This window comes from Salmo salar, chromosome 02, assembly GCF_965601325.2.
Source record: "Salmo salar chromosome 02, fSalSal1, whole genome shotgun sequence".
Classification (NCBI taxonomy): Eukaryota; Metazoa; Chordata; class Actinopteri; order Salmoniformes; family Salmonidae; genus Salmo; species Salmo salar.
The window spans coordinates 50,897,048-50,915,112 of record NC_138292.1 but is presented as its reverse complement, the minus strand read 5'-3'; the positions used below and the strand labels follow the sequence as shown (position 1 = coordinate 50,915,112).

Below are 18,065 nucleotides of genomic sequence, written 5' to 3'. Positions count from 1 at the left end.
TCCCGGTCGGGATTCGGCATGATTACTGAAAGTTTAAATGGCTGGCTAGACTAACTGCCAATCTAAAAATATTTTGCTGACATGGCTAATTGAGTGACTGTCAGTGACTGACATAACAAGAGAAAAACTGCTGATGCACCACCAAATTTCAAAATTGCACCTGGTGTAATCTACTATTCTTACCCTCAATAGTAAGTTGAGACCCCAACTGAGTAACACAAAAACATTTATAAATATGTAAATCAAAACTAGACGTTGAATTGGTTTGAATCCCCGAGGCGACTAGGGGAAAAATCCGTCGATGTCTCCTTGAGCAAGGCACTTAACCCTAATTTGTCCTGTAAGTCACTCTGGATATGAGCGTCTGCTAAATGACAAAAATGTAGCGTAATGTAATGAACTGACATTTGTGCCCAGTGGGTTATGCCTGGAACTGCCCCCAACTACCTCGTAGGCTAAATGCACACATTTTTGTTCTAAAGCAAAGTAGGTGACATTATTGCATTAAATCGAAGTTGCAAAGTGTATTTCATTGCAACATATTTTTCAAGTATTGTAGTTTTTCATGGCAGTATGTCTAGAGGACATAGTAAAGATTGTATGGAGAAATGTAATCATTGGTGCCATTTTGCCATCTAAACCAGTTATTCAAATGATACAATGCAAGTGATCATTCTCTAAGACACTGTCACATTGGTATAAAGGGATCGGGAGACAGGCGCATGAATGCGTAATAGGGTTCTTTACTTCACCCAAATTACAGCGTGCCTTGTAATGCACGGGGACGAAGACCAAACAAACACGTATACAAAACACAGGGTTGAAACCCAAAAGCGAGGAGTACCTCGAAGAAATACACCAGGATGAGACCCGTAACATACACGCACACAATGATTCTAAACGGGACGAGACCCGTAATCATCTGCGCAATACAAGCGGCACGAAAGCCAAAACAACACAGCACAGGTACTCACAAGACCAACGGACATTGGAACACTAATCGACAGCCCAATCGTGAACCAAAGGGCACATTTATACAATTACAATCAGTGGGAATGGGGACCAGGTGTGCGTAATGACACAGTTCCAGAGTGATCCGTGACAGACGCACACACAATCAGAGAGAGAGAGAAGTGTGTGGTACGCTTGTGTGGTTGTCTGGTTAAACCAGTGTCATTTTCTAGAAATGATTTAGGAAGTGTTTCCCCTACCAGGTTAGACAGGTCCCCCCTCCTAACCTGGTAGCCCAGAGGCCCCCTGAAGCGGCCCCACATCAGACAAAGCTTCAATATTAAATGTGTGATGTGTGCATTGGAGGCGGCTCTGGGGGATGTTGCTTTATATCTACTGTAACTTAGGGAAACACTGTAGTTAGGAATATTGATATTTCTCTTTCAGTAATTTGTAATTTCTCAAATGTATACAGTCTTTGGTAGTTCTATTCTCATCAATCCCTTTTATTTTTTGCATAGGTGAAAGGAAGAGTTGGAGCATAACACCTCGTCAGAATCATGAGACAAACTGGGACGTCATCTTTCCTCTTCTGCACTCTTCAACTTGCAGTGTTGTTGGCAGTTTTTTCATCTGAAATTAAATTTGTTACAGCTGGGAATTCAAACCCAAGCCTCGGAACAAACTCTTCCATTGGCAACCAAACTAATAAGAAGTGTGATTCAGTGGATACTGAATGCAAAGTGGGTGTCATTCTGCCTATATGGTTACCAGAGAACCCATCCTTTGGTGATAAACTGGCAAGAGCCACAGTTTACTTTGTGGCCTTGTTTTACATGTTCCTGGGGGTCTCTATCATTGCGGATCGCTTCATGGCGTCCATCGAGGTAATTACATCACAAGAGAGGGAGATCACCATCAAAAAACCAAATGGCGAAAAAGTGACAACCACTGTGCGTATATGGAATGAGACAGTGTCCAACCTGACCCTTATGGCCCTGGGTTCCTCAGCCCCGGAAATCCTACTGTCCGTCGTTGAGGTGTGCGGTCACAACTTTGACGCAGGTGATCTGGGCCCGAACACAATCGTTGGTAGTGCTGCCTTCAACATGTTCGTCATCATTGGATTCTGTGTTTCTGTCATTCCTGATGGAGAGCACCGGAAAGTCAAGCATTTGAGGGTATTTTTTGTTACCGCCACCTGGAGTATATTCGCGTACACCTGGCTTTATCTCATCTTGGCTGTCATCTCTCCGGGCATCGTACAGGTGTGGGAGGGCCTTGTCACACTGTTCTTCTTCCCATTGTGTGTTGGGATGGCTTACGTCGCGGATCGCAGACTTCTTGTCTATAAGTACATGTACAAACGCTACCGCGCAGGGAAACGAAGAGGGGTGATCATTGAGACGGAAGGGGAGGCTCAAATACCTTCAAAGATGGACATTGAAATGGACGGGAAAATGCTCAACTCAGAGAGCTTCATGGACGGAGCGATGGGTTTCGATGAGAAGGACCTGGATGAGGAGGAGGCCAGAAGGGAAATGGTCCGGATCCTGAAGGAACTGAAGCAGAAGCATCCAGAGAAGGAGACGGAGCAGCTGATAGAACTGGCCAACTACCAGGTATTGACACAGCAGCAAAAGAGTCGCGCCTTCTACCGATGCCAGGCTACCAGGATCATGACGGGAGCAGGGAACGTACTGAAGAAGCATGCAGCAGACCAAGCCAGGAAAGCTGTTGGTGCGTACGAGATCCGCTCCGAAGTTTCTGAGAATGACTTTTCGTCAAAGGTCTTTTTTGACCCCGGTACATACCAGTGCTTGGAGAACTGCGGTACAGTGGCCTTGAATGTAGTACGCCTTGGTGGGGACTTGACTAACACTGTTTCAGTGGAATACCGTACCGAAGACGGCACAGCCAATGCCGGATCGGACTACCAGTTCACTGAGGGCGTTGTGGTGTTCAACCCCGGTGAGACTGAGAAGGAGATCCGGATAGACATCATTGACGATGACATCTTTGAGGAGGATGAGCATTTTCTGGTCCACCTTAGCAACGTGAAGGTCATATCGGAGGGCACTGGCTACGTACAACCAAGGGCTAATCACTCGGACACTTTGGCGGGCCTTGGCCTACCCTGCTCAGCCACCGTGACTATCTTTGACGATGACCATGCCGGGATCTTTACTTTTGAAGAACCGGTAATGACCATAAGCGAGAGTATTGGCATGATGGAAGTAAAGGTTCTTCGTACCTCAGGAGCGCGGGGACTAGTGGTCGTACCCTACAAGACCATGGAGGGTACAGCAAAAGGAGGGGGAGAAGACTTTGAAGATACGCATGGAGCGCTGGAATTCCAGAACGATGAGATTTTGTAAGTTACACACTTGCTTTTAACATTGTCATGTTTATATTGTTGTCATGTAAATGAGGTGTGGCCCACAGCACATTGAAGTTCAATTTGGACAACTGTTATGTCTTAGTTAAGTCAATGTCCCTGTTTTTACTATGTCCCACAGAAGCGACTTTCTGTCTCAAAAGGAAAAGAGCTTTATTGTTGTCGCCTAGCACTAAGCATAGACGTCAGTTCAACGTATATATATTTTTTTACACTTTCTTTAGTTGTCAACTAATGTGAATTCAATGTGAAATCAACAACATGTCATCATGTCATTGGAATTGGGTTAAAAGTTGGGTAAAAAAAAGATGAAATTCCCATACGCTGATGACTTTTTGCAAATCCAATCAGTTTTCCACATTGATTCAACTTAATTTTTTTGTTTATGACGTGGAAACAACGTTGATTCAACCAGTTTTTGCACAGTGGGTTGTACTTTGTATGGCCCGTTTACCTCGTCATTAGATTCCATTCACTTCAATGTGCATTCCATTCCTATTATTGTTGTAATCTATTATTATAGATTACATTTTCTCAGGGGATGTAAGTGTCTCTGGGGTTCAAGAAGGAATCCTGTCTTAAGTTCCTATCTATCTTTCCACTGTACTACTGTCTGCTTCACTGTCTTGTGTTCTTTTTCTCTCAGCTTTGCCCTCACTGCCTTTGTTGTTTTAATCATTCATGTGAGCATTCAATTGACTGCCTTACTAGCCCCTGTCTACAAATCTACCAATTACTGTTTTGCATACCATATAGAGATACTGTAGACTGTAGTATTGCAGAACTGGCTTGAATGATTTCATTTAAGTTAAAGGGTTTTTTCTGCAATTTCTCATCCACTTTCGCTCAACACCCGTTGGATCTTTTATGACTTGCAGTGCTTCAGCCTAGAGCATACTGTACAATCGAGAGTATTCAAGCGTACCAAATACCGTGGTGTATCTCACTGAAGACGGGACTTGATAACTCACTGGTGCTGGACAAAAGAGAGAAAACACATCAAGAAATTATCATTGTGATGCTAATGATAATGATGCGTTAGCATGTTTGCGTGAATAGATTAGGTATGGAATATGTTGGAGCCCAGAGGCAGCAGCTCTTCTTTGGCTGATCATTTTGTGTATGCGATGTAAAAACACTGGAATAGCTTCCTGATAAAGATAAATAATATCAATATAACAGGTGTATCAAAAGATATAATGGACTCTAAACAGTTATCGGCAAACGGTTACTATTTATGAAGAGCTCCCAAAAACGACTAAACTCATTTTAGTACGTTATAGGTTCCAGAGAGATACAAGTAAAGAAAGGAGTTGTGAACATGAGACTGTAGGACTCCTACATGTTTACTCCACATGTAGTTTACATAATAGCTAAAACAATTTGGATCTTGAATTGGTCCGCAGTCTATCCTGTTTATTTAAACTCAAAACAAACTCCTCATCCATAAGACATTACATGTCAGCTAAGCAGTTATAATATTGAAATGTTTTTAATCAATATCATATTGAAAAAAATGCGGCTGCTATCGATACAGATTTTCCATATCAGCGTGTTCATTAGTTATAGGAAACCACCAGAATTGAACGTGAGTAAGGCCTTTTTGCCTTTTTCAATGGGAAATCCAGTAACACTTTTATCACTCCCCTCTTCAAACTGGAACTCCCGTGAATGATATACTGCTATAGTCAGGTATATTGTACATACCTGATATAGCAGTTGGGCCAGACATTTTCCATGGATTGTGGGGTGGGGGATATAATGACAACAAATGTATTCCATAGAGGATTAACATTGCCAGTTTGAGGATAGCACCAACGTGTTGAAATGGAAAAGGCTCTGTGCTTGTTTTATGTTTTAAGACATCCACACATTTATACAGAGGCAAACAGATTGCTTTGAAGTGAGCAATGTAAATCGGCTCAGCAAGCTTTGCATAGAGAAGCAGTACCATATATAGACAAGGCAGCAGTCTCTGTTGGGGAGTCAGTTCTTAAGTTTTCATTTGGAAAATGTATTAGCGTTGACATTGACACATTTGAGAGGATGCAGTTGCAAGTTATTTCCAGACCTATTTTAAGATGCATGCAATGTCTATTGCAATGTAAACATGTATTTATGTTTCTGCACATATCATTCACTTATACTACAGACAGAATATGATTGATGGTAATTCCATTTGTCACTGAAGCATGAGACCTGGTTACACTCAACCCTGCTGTGTCCCGTATCTAGATAAGGGTGGTTGAATAGTCAAAGACGATCTAGTTATATCGTTACAAGAAACTACACGGTCAGGACCATGTTCTTTTGTTTTGCTGGTAGGAACAAGTGTTAGTTGTTGTGATGATATTGGTGGACATTAATGTGTAATAAGGGCTTAGCTCCTGACTGAGCCAGTATAGGTTTTTAAGAATTAGCACCAGGTACTCTGCCAAGGACCTTTCAGCCACCTTTTGAAATATCAAACTAACAATGTTCTACAAAGTACCCATTTCAGTAAAATTTCGACTGGCTCTTTTCTCCAAAAATTGGGTTTGGTCCGCTGTACTTAACTCTACTGAATAAACACGACATCATTTTACGTCACAATTTATTTAGCCATGTGTCCTTTATAGCCATGTGTCCTTTGTGTCTGACTGTCCTTATCAGACAAGATCATATCTGCTGCCCTCAACCGTAGAGAATGATGGTTCAACCATGCCTTTTTTTTATTTGACAAGACCCGCCCTCTGGTAATGTAGATATTATTAACTTTGCTGCCTACATGTAGTGAAATTAATGGCTTTGCTTTGACTGCACACATTGACAAGCATGAAACTTGACAGGGGATTACTTTGGGCTTTAGGAGGAGGCACTATTTTAAACAACTAATTAAATCATTGTTTTGCCTATGCTAATTTTGCCCTCTCGTCTCTGGCCTGCTCTCGCATGAGGACAGACCTCGTGCTCCTCTATCCTTATAAGCTCAGTAGACCACTGTCATGATCCAGGGCTAGCATAGTGCGGCCAAGTGGCGGTTCTGGCCTGTGGATCACATCCCTGGGGGAGTTATGTGTTCCCTTGGGCTGCATGACAGCGGGGCTGTCACCACCGCTTCATCAGACAAGCGACAGACAGAGGCAGGAGACCATGGCACTTTGGACCATAGAGGAGCAAGAAGACCAAGCGTTCAAATCATGTTTGAAATCTTTCAAATGACTTCAAGCTGTGCTTGATTGAGCTTGCCCGGTGCAGGCTCAAGCAAATGCTTAAAGTATTTGAACGATATCAAATACTAGCCAAACCCAGGCCTGGGAGGAAGAGGGAGGAGGACACACAGAAACTCGCCAACTCCACTGACTCAACCTCTGTCTATATACGCCTCACATTTTCCCTTGCAGCCTTTGGATGTTTTTGAGGGGGTTGGTCATTGCAGTGCGTATGTCCCAATTTTTGGGGAGCTAAGCGCTTCAGGGGTGATGGACATATGTGTCTTTTTTTTCTGCAGGTGAAGAAGGCCCCCTGCTGCCTGAAATGTTTGTCAGGCTTTTTACATGGCTGAAACAATGTTTGTCAGGCCTCTAATTGGCCGAGACACAGAGACTGGGAGCAGATAATGGCAGGCGTGTTACTTACAAAGGGCGAGGGGGAGATGAAGAGACATCCACAGTTTGATCACTCGTTATGCCCATCTCGTCTGTACTGACGGATTTTCTTAGCGTTGTATCCTATTGTATACTTGGTGCAAAAACCGATCACACTGACGACCCTGGCTGCTGCTCAAGTAAGCTCATCAATGAAGATGACATGAAATAAACATACCATATCTTCGCAAAATACATTTATTTTAGTGGAAAGACACTCACTATAGGACACACATGCCCGATAGTCAGAAACAGCATTGTTACATTCTGCATCTCAGCCCCTTAGGAACACTCGGCTACCTCTCTATCAAGTTACATTTGTGTACTCACAAGGGTATAGTCTATAGGTTATGAATAGCTGTAAGAAAAACAGTGACAAATGACAAATTGTAGGATTATTTACACTTTTTTAGTAGCTTTGCTGATGTAATACCATAGGACTTCTTCCCACCCCAAGTGGGATACTTAACATTATGTACACTGCACATAGGGGAACCCACGTCTCTTTGTAAATCAGTTTAAACTCAAATCACATTTTCCATGCTTTACCTTAGCAGTGAGGAATAAAGGACAAGGAAAACATTTCAGTAGGCTGCATTGTATATTTTGTGAGGGAAGCAGCAAATAGCAATGCAAACTGGCTATCATTTTGAAGCCATCTTTAGTGTGTAATTTGAATTAAATGATTTACAAAGAGGAAATAGTTTATTGAGGCATTTAAGATGATAAAATGTGACTACAAGATGTATTCAAAATCGTGAAATATGTTTTTCAAGCCTCCTGTTCGGCATCTTTCTTACTCCTGCTTCCAGCCCTATGCATGAATATCAAATATATAACAAATCTGTTATGTAAATTACTTTACAGACATAGTGTAAATTTTTTCAGCCTGGAAGAAAATATTCTACCTAGCATTACGTAGACATCAACAGAATAATGGACGACAGGAAGCTTAGCGGTTAGAGCGTTGGGCCAGTAAACGAAAGGTAGCTAGTTTGAATCCCTGAGCCGACAAGGCGAAAAATCGCAGGTTAGTATTTTTCATCATGAAACTTGTTCTGGAGGCAGCTCTGCAGGGTGGTCACTAGCTGGCACAGCCACAAAGTCATAAAATCTGATTCTAAACCTAACCACGCTGCTAACCCTAATGCCTAACCTTAACCTTAAATTAAGACCAAAAAGCATTTTTTTCCCCAATTGTTTTACCATATACCCAATTTTGACTTTACAGTTGGCCTATCTAGTAGAAGTTGCTCAGATCTGCCTCCATGGCAAGTTTCATGACAATAGATGTCAACCTACTGAAAAATCTGTCAATGTGCCCTCGAGCAAGGCACTTAACCCTAATTGCTTGAGGGTCACCGTTGATAATGGCAGACCCTGGCCTTGACCCCACTCTCGGAGGGGTTACTCAGCTGGAGTTGGGATATGCAATCTTTTTATTTTACCATAATTTTAACAGGTAAAAAACATTTCCAAATCAATCATGTTTATTAATACACTTGTGTACATGTGTGAAATAGGACAAATAAGCCCCCACCAAATTATGATTATTATTATTATTATTATTTAATAAGCCTCCCTCACTTCGTGAGCTGTCTTCTTACTTACAAGATCACTGGCATGAGGCTCTTACCCATCTCATATGTATATACTGTATTCTATACTATTCTACGGTATCTTAGTCACTTAATAAATGTTTACATATCTTGCATTACTCATCTCATATGTATATACTGTGTTCTATACTATTCTACTGTATCTTAGTCCGTTCCACTCTGACATCGCTCGTCCATATGTATATAGTCTTAATTCATTCCTACTTAGATTTGTGTGTATTGGGTATATGTTGTATAATTTTTTAGATATTACTGCACTGTCGGAGCTAGAAGCACAAGCATTTCGCTACACCCGCAATAACATCTGCTAATCACGTGTATGTGACCAATCAAATTTGATTTGATTTATAGCAGGGCCAGAAATAGAAAATTAATGTGAGGTGGGAAAAACTAATTATATTCATGGTAGGGAACGCAACTTATTGGTCTGCCTGCTCCTCTCCAATGAGAGACAGGCTGTATCCTACTTTCTGCATGGAAGTATGATGTACTACTGTATGTGGTTGGAAGGTTATAATTGAGTAGGTCGCGAAGGAGTTGGTTAATAGAGTTCTTACATTGGGGAGTCGTTACAGTGACTGATAGAGTGGTGTCGCTGAGTCGGGCCTTGTACAGTAATTCTCCTCTAGTTAATCACAGATACCGCCGGTCCGGTTGGAGGGCTTGAATTAAAAAGCTAAGCTTAAGTGTATTGGGACTGACTCTGTGTTATCAAGTCTCGCTCTCAGTCTTCTTTTGTGTGGCTGGGTCTGAAGAATGCCTGTTTCTGGTTGGTGTTAAGTCTTTCCCTGTTAGAATTCTCCATAACAGGGTCTGATAACCTGGGAAGACCCAACTACACTGAAAGCAGAGCCAGGTAAAACCAGGGTTCCTAGTCTGGTGTATGTGTTTCTTTGGAGGTTTTCCTCTTGTCACCTCTTGGTGTGTCTTATCAATTAAAGTCTGAAATTCATGGATGTGTACGAAAGCGTCAGATCTTTAACTATTCAAAAATAGTTATTTCCTCTAAGAACCAGACCAAACTCAGAGAGCAATACTGCAAAGGTTGCAGTGATGTCATTATGAATTCTTTGACGATCAGGTTGTATACTAATAAGATGTTTTGTCTTTGTCTTTATAACAACCAGATTTGTATTTGTATTCATGTGGTTGAATATGAAGTCTTAACCATAATGTCTTGATGTCGTCATGAAAAACATACCTGGTTGTAACAGATGCTGTATACTGATTCTATGACGTCTTCTTAGCCAGGGGCCAACCTATAGGGGATCGTTTTCCACATGCACCCAGTTTATGGTGGCTGAGAGTATAATAACTCTGTTTTGCCCAAGGAAAAGAGGAGTCTTTGAACTTTGCACACTAAAAGTGGAAGATTAGGCAATCAGAAATGTTATTATCCATAGACAAACAGTTGAAGGCAAGGGGTCGTATTCGAATTCTACGCAAAGCAAAGCCAGAAATAACATCGCCAAATGTCTGTCTGGTACTTTAGGAAAGTGTTTGCATGCAAGCAACTCAACAATCATAGGGAGGGAACGGATCCCTTGTGTGTTCACCTTTGAGGTTGGGAGATTTGTATATGGGGGAATCCCAAGATGGCACTGTCGTAAGAGATGGTTAATGATATTAATTCACAACCTGTTCATGGGTTGTCTTTCACCACTACTTCAACTTCAGCTTACCATGTATCCTGGCTGTCAGGAAGGCCATGGCTGTACATAAAGGCCACGTGGCCTTGTCCATAAAAGAGACCCATAAATTCCTAGAAAGCAGTGATGTCAAAGAAAGCATGTTTGACATTTTTTTGGACCACGCTGAGCCGGGTGCATCCCAGTAGTTCTCCAGTAGGTAACTTCACCCAGTAGTTTTCCACATGTTATGCTGACTGGATATCCTTTTCTATTTGGTTTTGTCTCATTTAGCATGACTGTTCATGTTCTTATGATAGTACTCATTTGGGTCTGGTCAACTCAATGGCTTTGCTAAGCTATTCTTTAGCACTCTATGTGTCTTTCCTTTGATTTACTCAATTAGAATAACTTGTTTAGCTCTTTCCACTCACAGCACCTGTCATCTCGTATGTGGGTTGAAAATTGAATATTTTGTCATTGATAAGTGCCTTAATCGGATCGCAGTGACTGTACAGTAACATGCAATACATGGCGTCAAAGCTCAGGTTCTCCACTTCACAGCGCTGTACGAGTTTTGATTGACAGCCGTTATAAACTTGAGCACCACGCAGACAAAAAGATGCCCCCATCCCTCCAACTAATTGGGCTACTTTTGCACATTTGTTGTTGTCTGAGTGAGGGAAATGCTGTAAATTGAGAGGAGTCGATGTGTTCTGAAAGGTGAGATGTTTAGTATTATAAAAAATACCTCTTTGATGTCATACAAGCAAACCACACACCCATGAATCCAAATGTACTTCACGTTTCCATATTTGAAAACTCATTTAATTTACATTTTCAATGTTTATGATTGCTATTATTGATCCAACGTTTCAAGGATGACATGCGTTATACACTGGATTGCCCTGAACAGAATGAGCTTATGTTTGTCGTATTGTGAATTTTCTTTGCCGCAGAACACGCACTTGAATGCACTCATGACTCCATTCTATGCGCACCAAAATTACAAATCGGTTTCCCTGAAGTGCCTTTTGAAAGGCTAACACTGTAAGATCTTATTTTATAACTTAAGAATATGTTTTCAAATGATGCCCACCTCACCCAGATTGCGATTGATAAAGGAACATTTTTGGATTGTGTGAACAGCAACAGTAATTGTGTGATGGTGCTGTGTTCCAAACAAAAAACTATTAAGTGTGCTTGCTTCAGTTCCTCAATGGCAAAGCTAGAAGAGCTTAAAAAAAAGCACCTTATAGTTCAAGGCTCTTTCCTTGAGTCATAAAATTGCATTGAAATTATTTAGAAACTGTGCACAGTTTGGAGAGGTGTGTTTGCACTTGGAGATGCCAGTTAGACCTCTCACTCAAACCCTTGTAATTGTTTTTTCTTATCTTGCACCAATCCAACATTTCAGTGAATATTTTTTATTATGTTACTGAATGTATCCAGAGTATTTTAAAATGTTGTTATTGACAAATGCTATAAAAAGAACGGGATCGGTGTCCCTATACCGGGACGGTTGAGCTAACGTGTGCTAATGTGATTAGCATGACAGTTATAAGTAACAGCAAACTTTCCAGGACATAGACATGTCTTATGTGGGCAGAAAGCTTAAATTCTTGTTTAATCTAACTGCACTGTCCAATTTACAGTAGCTATTACAGTGAAAAAATACCATGCTATTTTATTTTACCTTTATTTAACTAGGCAAGTCAGTTAAGAACAAATTCTTATTTTCAATGACAGCCTAGGAATAGTGGGTTAACTGCCTTGTTCAGGGGCAGAACAACATAATTATTTTACCTTGTCAGCTCGGGGATTCGATCTTGCAATCTCTCGGTTACTAGTCCAACGCTGAGAAGAGTGCACAACAACAAAAAACATTCACATCTGAAGGTAAATAATGTAGTTCAATTCAATAATCTTGCTCTGTGTCACGATCGTCGTAGGAAGGAGACCAAAGTGCAGCGTGGGTATCGTTCCATATTTTTTATTTTAATGTGAAACATTGCAAAACAAACAATAAACTACAAACAAAACACAAACCGTGACGAAAGAGGTGCAACATGCACTAACTCAAAATAATCTCCCACAAACACAGGTGGGAAAAACAACTACTTAAATATGATCCCCAATTAGAGACAATGATGACCAGCTGCCTCTAATTGGGGATCATACAAAAAACCCAACATAGAACAAAGAAATTAGAACCAAACATAGAACTAAAAAAACTAGATAAACCCCCCCCAGTCACGCCCTGACCTACCTACCATAGAAAATAAGAGCTCTCTATGGTCAGGACGTGACACTCTGATTTGTCATCCTGAGGGTCCCAGAGATAAAATGTAGCATCGGCAATTAGCGGCAATTAGCAAGACACCCCCAATAAAGGAGTGGTTCTGCAGGTGGGGACCACAGACCACTTCTCAGTTCCTATGCTTCCTGGCTGATGTTTTGGTCACTTTTGAATGCTGGCGGTGCTTTCACTCTAGTGGTAGCATGAGACGGAGTCTACAACCCACACAAGTGGCTCAGGGAGTGCAGCTCATCCAGGATGGCACATCAATGCGAGCTGTGGCAAGAAGGTTTGCTGTGTCTGTCAGCGTAGTGTCCAGAGCATGGAGGCGCTACCAGGAGACAGGCCAGTACATCAGGAGACGTGGAGGAGGCCGTAGGAGGGCAACAACCCAGCAGCAGGACCGCTACCTCCGCCTTTGTGCAAGTGTCTGCTCAAACGGTCAGAAACAGACTCCATGAGGGTGGTATGAGGGCCCGACGTCCACAGGTGGGGGTTGTGCTTACAGCCCAACACCGTGCAGGACGTTTGGCATTTGCCAGAGAACACCAAGATTGGCAAATTCGCCACTGGCGCCCTGTGCTCTTCACAGATGAAGCAGGTTCACACTGAGCACATGTGACAGACGTGACAGTGTGGAGACGCCGTGGAGAACGTTCTGCTGCCTGCAACATCCTCCAGCATGACCGGTTTGGCGGTGGGTCAGTCATGGTGTGTGGTGGCATTTCTTTGGGGGGCCGCACAGCCCTCCATGTGCTCGCCAGAGGTAGCCTGACTGCCATTAGGTACCGAGATGCGATCCTCAGACCCCTTGTGAGACCATATGCTGGTGCGGTTGGCCCTGGGTTCCTCCTAATGCAAGACAATGCTAGACCTCATGTGGCTGGAGTGTGTCAGCAGTGCCTGCAAGAGGAAGTCATTGATGCTATGGACTGGCCCGCCCGTTCCCCAGACCTGAATCCATTTGAGCACATCTGGGACATCATGTCTCGCTCCATCCACCAACGCCACGTTGCACCACAGACTGTCCAGGAGTTGGTGGATGCTTTAGTCCAGGTCTGGGAGGAGATCCCTCAGGAGACCATCCGCCACCTCATCAGGAGCATGCCCAGGCATTGTAGGGAGGTCATACAGGCACGTGGAGGCCACACACACTACTGAGCCTCATTTTGACTTGTTTTAAGGACATTACATCAAAGTTGGATCAGCCTGTAGTGTGGTTTTCCACTTTAATTTTGAGTGTGACTCCAAATCCAGACCTCCATGGGTTGATAAATTGGATTTCCATTGATTATTTTTGTGTGATTTTGTTATCAGCACATTCAACTATGTAAAGAAAAAAGTATTTAATAAGATTATTTCATTCATTCAGATCTAGGATGTGTTATTTTAGTGTTCCCTTTATTTTTTTGTCACACCCACCCCACCCGGCCATCTAGATGTGTGACAGTTAGTGCATAAGCTAATGATCCATCATGTATGACATTCCTGGGAGTGTGTAAACTTAAATGTTGTATTACCATATAATTTTTGTATGTTCTCTATAGTTATGTACTTGAAAATGTATAAATTGACCAATTCGGCACATTTGGGCAGACTTGATACAAAATTGCAGCGCTTCACTGGATCAATCTGAAATTTGCACACACGCTGCTGCCATCTAGTAGCCAAAATCTGAATTTCGCCTCAACTGCAGTATTATATTATGGTCTTTCTCTTGCATTTCAAAGATGATGACATTTAAAAAATATAAAAAAACGCATGTTTTTTATTTGTATTATCCTTTACCAGATCTAATGTGTTATATTCTCCAACATTAATTTCACATTTCCACAAACTTCAAAGTGTTTCCTTTGAAGTGGTATCAATGATATGCATATATTTTCTTCAGGTCCTGAGCTACAGGCAGTTAGACTTGGGTATGTCATTTTAGGCGAAAATTGAAAAAAAGGGTATGATCCTTAAGAGTAAAATGTAAAATGCACATAAAATGAACAGTGTAATGTTTGGGTTCAGTCTTGTGTCCCCACTTTTGGTCTAATTATTTCTCCATAATCTCCAGTGTTCTCTTTCAGTTGCTACCATTGTCATGCATATGTTTTTTATAGTTCTTATCTTAAAAACATTTAAATTTGGCCCTATCCAAATAGGCCAATTTCCACGAGTGTTTTAAACCATTCATTTCTATTCAATTCTGGTCACAGTAAAGCCTACTCTGAGCTTGAGTCTTTCGCAAATCGGACATTAAAGTATAACTTTCTGGGGGAGATCCTGGTTCGAGTCCAGGCTCTGCCACAGACCCATGGGGCGGCGCACAATTGGCCCAGTGTTGTCCAGGTTAGGGGAGGGTTTCGCCGGCAGGGATGTTCTTGTCCCATCGCGCACTAGTGACCGGGAACAATGCACGCTGACACGGTCACCAGGTTTACGGTGTTTCCTCTGACACATTGGTGTGGCTGGCTTCTGGGTTAAGTGGGCATTTTGTCAAAAAACAGTGCGGCTTGGCTGGGTTGTGTTTCGGAGGATGCACGGCTCTCGACCTTCGCCTTTCCCAATGAAGGTAACTGACGTTGACAAGGTCACTGGTGTTGACATTCAGTGGCAGCGTGACCGTTGACACTGCCTATTTTGTGGGAGGGATGCCTTTGAGGGGGAGTATGGAAGTGCTGAGGACTGGGGAGATGCTGGCTCGCAGCTGGTGTTTGGCCCTGAGTCAAACAGCGCATCGGCTGATTTGACTCAGTTGGAGGCTGGCTCATAGGGATAGGATTGACATGGGGCTAAGAAGCCAGAGGAACATTCTCTCTCCTCTATGCCCTCTCTCTCACACTCTTTTTTCTCTCTCTCTGTTGTTCGCTTCTCTTCTCCCCTTTATGTCTTCTCTTCCCCCCTCTCTCTCTCCCTCTTACTGTCATTGCCATTCAGTCGCTCTGCTCTGTCATGACTCACCCACTGTCTGTCAATCTTTCTCTCTGTGTGTCTGTCAGTTAAACTGCTTGTACACTTGGCTTCTGTTAAAGTTACATCCAGAGCTTGCCTTTGAAAAAGCTGTGAGGAAGCCGACACATGTAATCCTGCTCAGAGCCAACACAGTAGAAATATCCCTTCCTTTTTCAAACCGACTGCTCAACAGAGTTGTTGGCCTCCAACTTTTACTTTGTTGTGCATCCTTGAAAAAGGGGACTTTATCTCTTCAAAAGCCAGTTGAAATGTGGAGACAGTCCAATCCCCAGTTTCCCATGCTTGTGGGAGTAACAATGGCTCGCTAGGGGGGTCTCTCTGTTGACATTTTCAGATTAGAGCCATTAAATAGGTTTAGTAACCCTGTGTACCGTTTTTGCCAGGTGGCAGAAGAAGCCCTCTGAATTTGCCAAAAGAGCATTAGTTTGCAGCCTCTCTGTTAGGCAGTCTAAGCCTGTAGGAGCAATAAAAAAAATAGAACACTCTTATCTTTCACTCTTTTGATCAGGAAACCTACTACAGTATTACATTGTAATAGGCCATCAATCCAAACAAGGAACTTCTTAATCTTTCTTTAAAAACTATTATTGAGGGCTCGGGTACGAGCAATGAAAGATTATCACACAGACATCATCTGCTGTGTGTCCTGTTTTTTTGTTTAAATCCAGGGGTGTCAAACATATGGCCCGCGAGAGGGTCCAATGTTCCCTGAAATCTTTTTTGGCACTGAGCAAATTTCAGGTCTGCTGAACACAAACTTGAACGTTGTGAAAATTCAGTGTAACTTCCAGCACGTGTTTACTGTGAACACTGAGGTTGTACCCATTTTAAGTTACAGTTTCAGACTGTGGCTATTTGATTGTAATGTAGGCCTACCAGAGTGGTCTACCATCAATAACAATGGATAAAATGCATCCATAACATTTTAACATGGAAATAGCTGTTCTATCATTCAGCCTACAGTAGCAGCCAATGTGGGGTGTTCAATGTAAGCCTAAATTCCTTGACTTTTGAAAAAAACATGCAAGGCTTGACATTAACCTGTTTATCCACTTGTTCTTCAGACAAGGAGGTGACTACAAATGTTGTTGTCTTGTTTGATGCAAGAAATCACTTTAGAAAATAAAATGCATTATTATTTCCACACCATTATTACAGAGAATCAGACAAATTATCCTGCCCTCTGCCTATTGACTACTTAGCTTATTCAAGCCTGTTTCAAAATGCAACACTGCCCTTTTAAGACAAAAAAAAGCTCTTTACCGGACTCGCTTTTCAAAGATGTCTAGAAATGTACACGTTTTGTGCTCTTGTAGGAAGCGATCACTCCCCCATTGCTGACTACAAATTATCTACAACTTGGCTAATAACTCACTAAGTGGCAAAGGATATGAACAAATGTGCACACATGACTACATGCAGCTCTTGCTTTGATCTCAAAACAAACGCATCTACTCACGACCGCTCATGTTGTAAACACAGTCCAGTTCAAAGTGATTGGCACAGATCCATATATGGGAGTCAAGCATTTCAATGCAATAGAATCCTACTCCAATGCATTCTGCCTACAACAACATCTCTTGCGTAGTTAGTTTTGCATTCTAAGTCTTGCGTAGTTCATTTTGTTTCATTATGTTGAATTAAAAGTGGCTAATATTGTGTTGATTCGAACACAATACCCACAGTAAAGGGAAACGTTGATAGTGTTAACTAAGGGGGAAAACTCGATAAAGGTGAGTAAAGTTCAATCTCGTGCTTCTCTGTGCGGGTTCATATTTCTTCAGTGTGGAAGTCCCGGGGGATCTGCGCGCCCGTCCGCAGCTTAGAGGGAACATTGCCCACAGGTGTATTGAAAATTGAGGGGGGGACGAACTCAATATACTTTAAAATAACTAGAACCAAATCTAAACTGTGTGAAATGATAATGGACCTACAATATATTCATATAGTTTCTTGACTGTCCAGCTCACTAATAATCACTGTGCACAGTCAATGGACCTACACTCATACAGTTTCTTGAATGTCCAAGTCGCTAATAATCACTAGACAGTCAGGAAGCATAGAAAATTCCCAAAACGATGGCAAGGAAACATAACCAATTTTCAGTGCAGCCCGCCGTACCTCGTAGAAGACCGAATGCGGCACCCGGGGTAAAATGAGTTTGACACCCCTGGTTTAATCCATGACACCCAGGGCTGCCTGAGAGGGTGAATAGGAGGTGTCACAAGAGGAAGGGACTGACTCCCTGTTATGTCACCCAAGGGCCCAGCAGGACTCTTGCTATTTCCTTTCACCAGAGACTAATTCACCTATGTGGCACCAAGAGGCCGTTGATCAATAATTCATGTTAATCTTAGTCAATCACATGAACATCAGCTTAATGACTCTATAAAAAGGTCCCCTGTCACTTAGTAGTTGACTTTGAGTAATGGACAATTCCAGAGTGATGGATGTGACATTTCCACACAAAATCACAAATTAAATGTCTCACAGAATGGACAAACAAAACATTAGTTAAACTGTTGCATGCTCAGGTTGACTATCCCACATAATTGCCATAATTCTAATCAGTTTGGAGGTTCC

At 42.1% G+C, this 18,065-nt stretch overlaps 1 protein-coding gene across 4 annotated transcripts in view; it reads left to right on the top strand.

The window, feature by feature from the left end:
• Positions 1-18,065, top strand: part of LOC106585125 (sodium/calcium exchanger 1) — a 54,639-nt gene that overhangs the window by 13,455 nt on the left and 23,119 nt on the right. For all 4 annotated transcript variants that reach the window (XM_014171002.3, XM_014170985.3, XM_014171016.3 and 1 more), the window contains exon 2: positions 1,473-3,325. In XM_014171002.3, coding sequence (XP_014026477.1) covers positions 1,512-3,325 — 1,814 coding nt within the window. In that variant the 5' untranslated portion in view covers positions 1,473-1,511. The remainder of the gene's footprint in view (positions 1-1,472; positions 3,326-18,065) is intronic.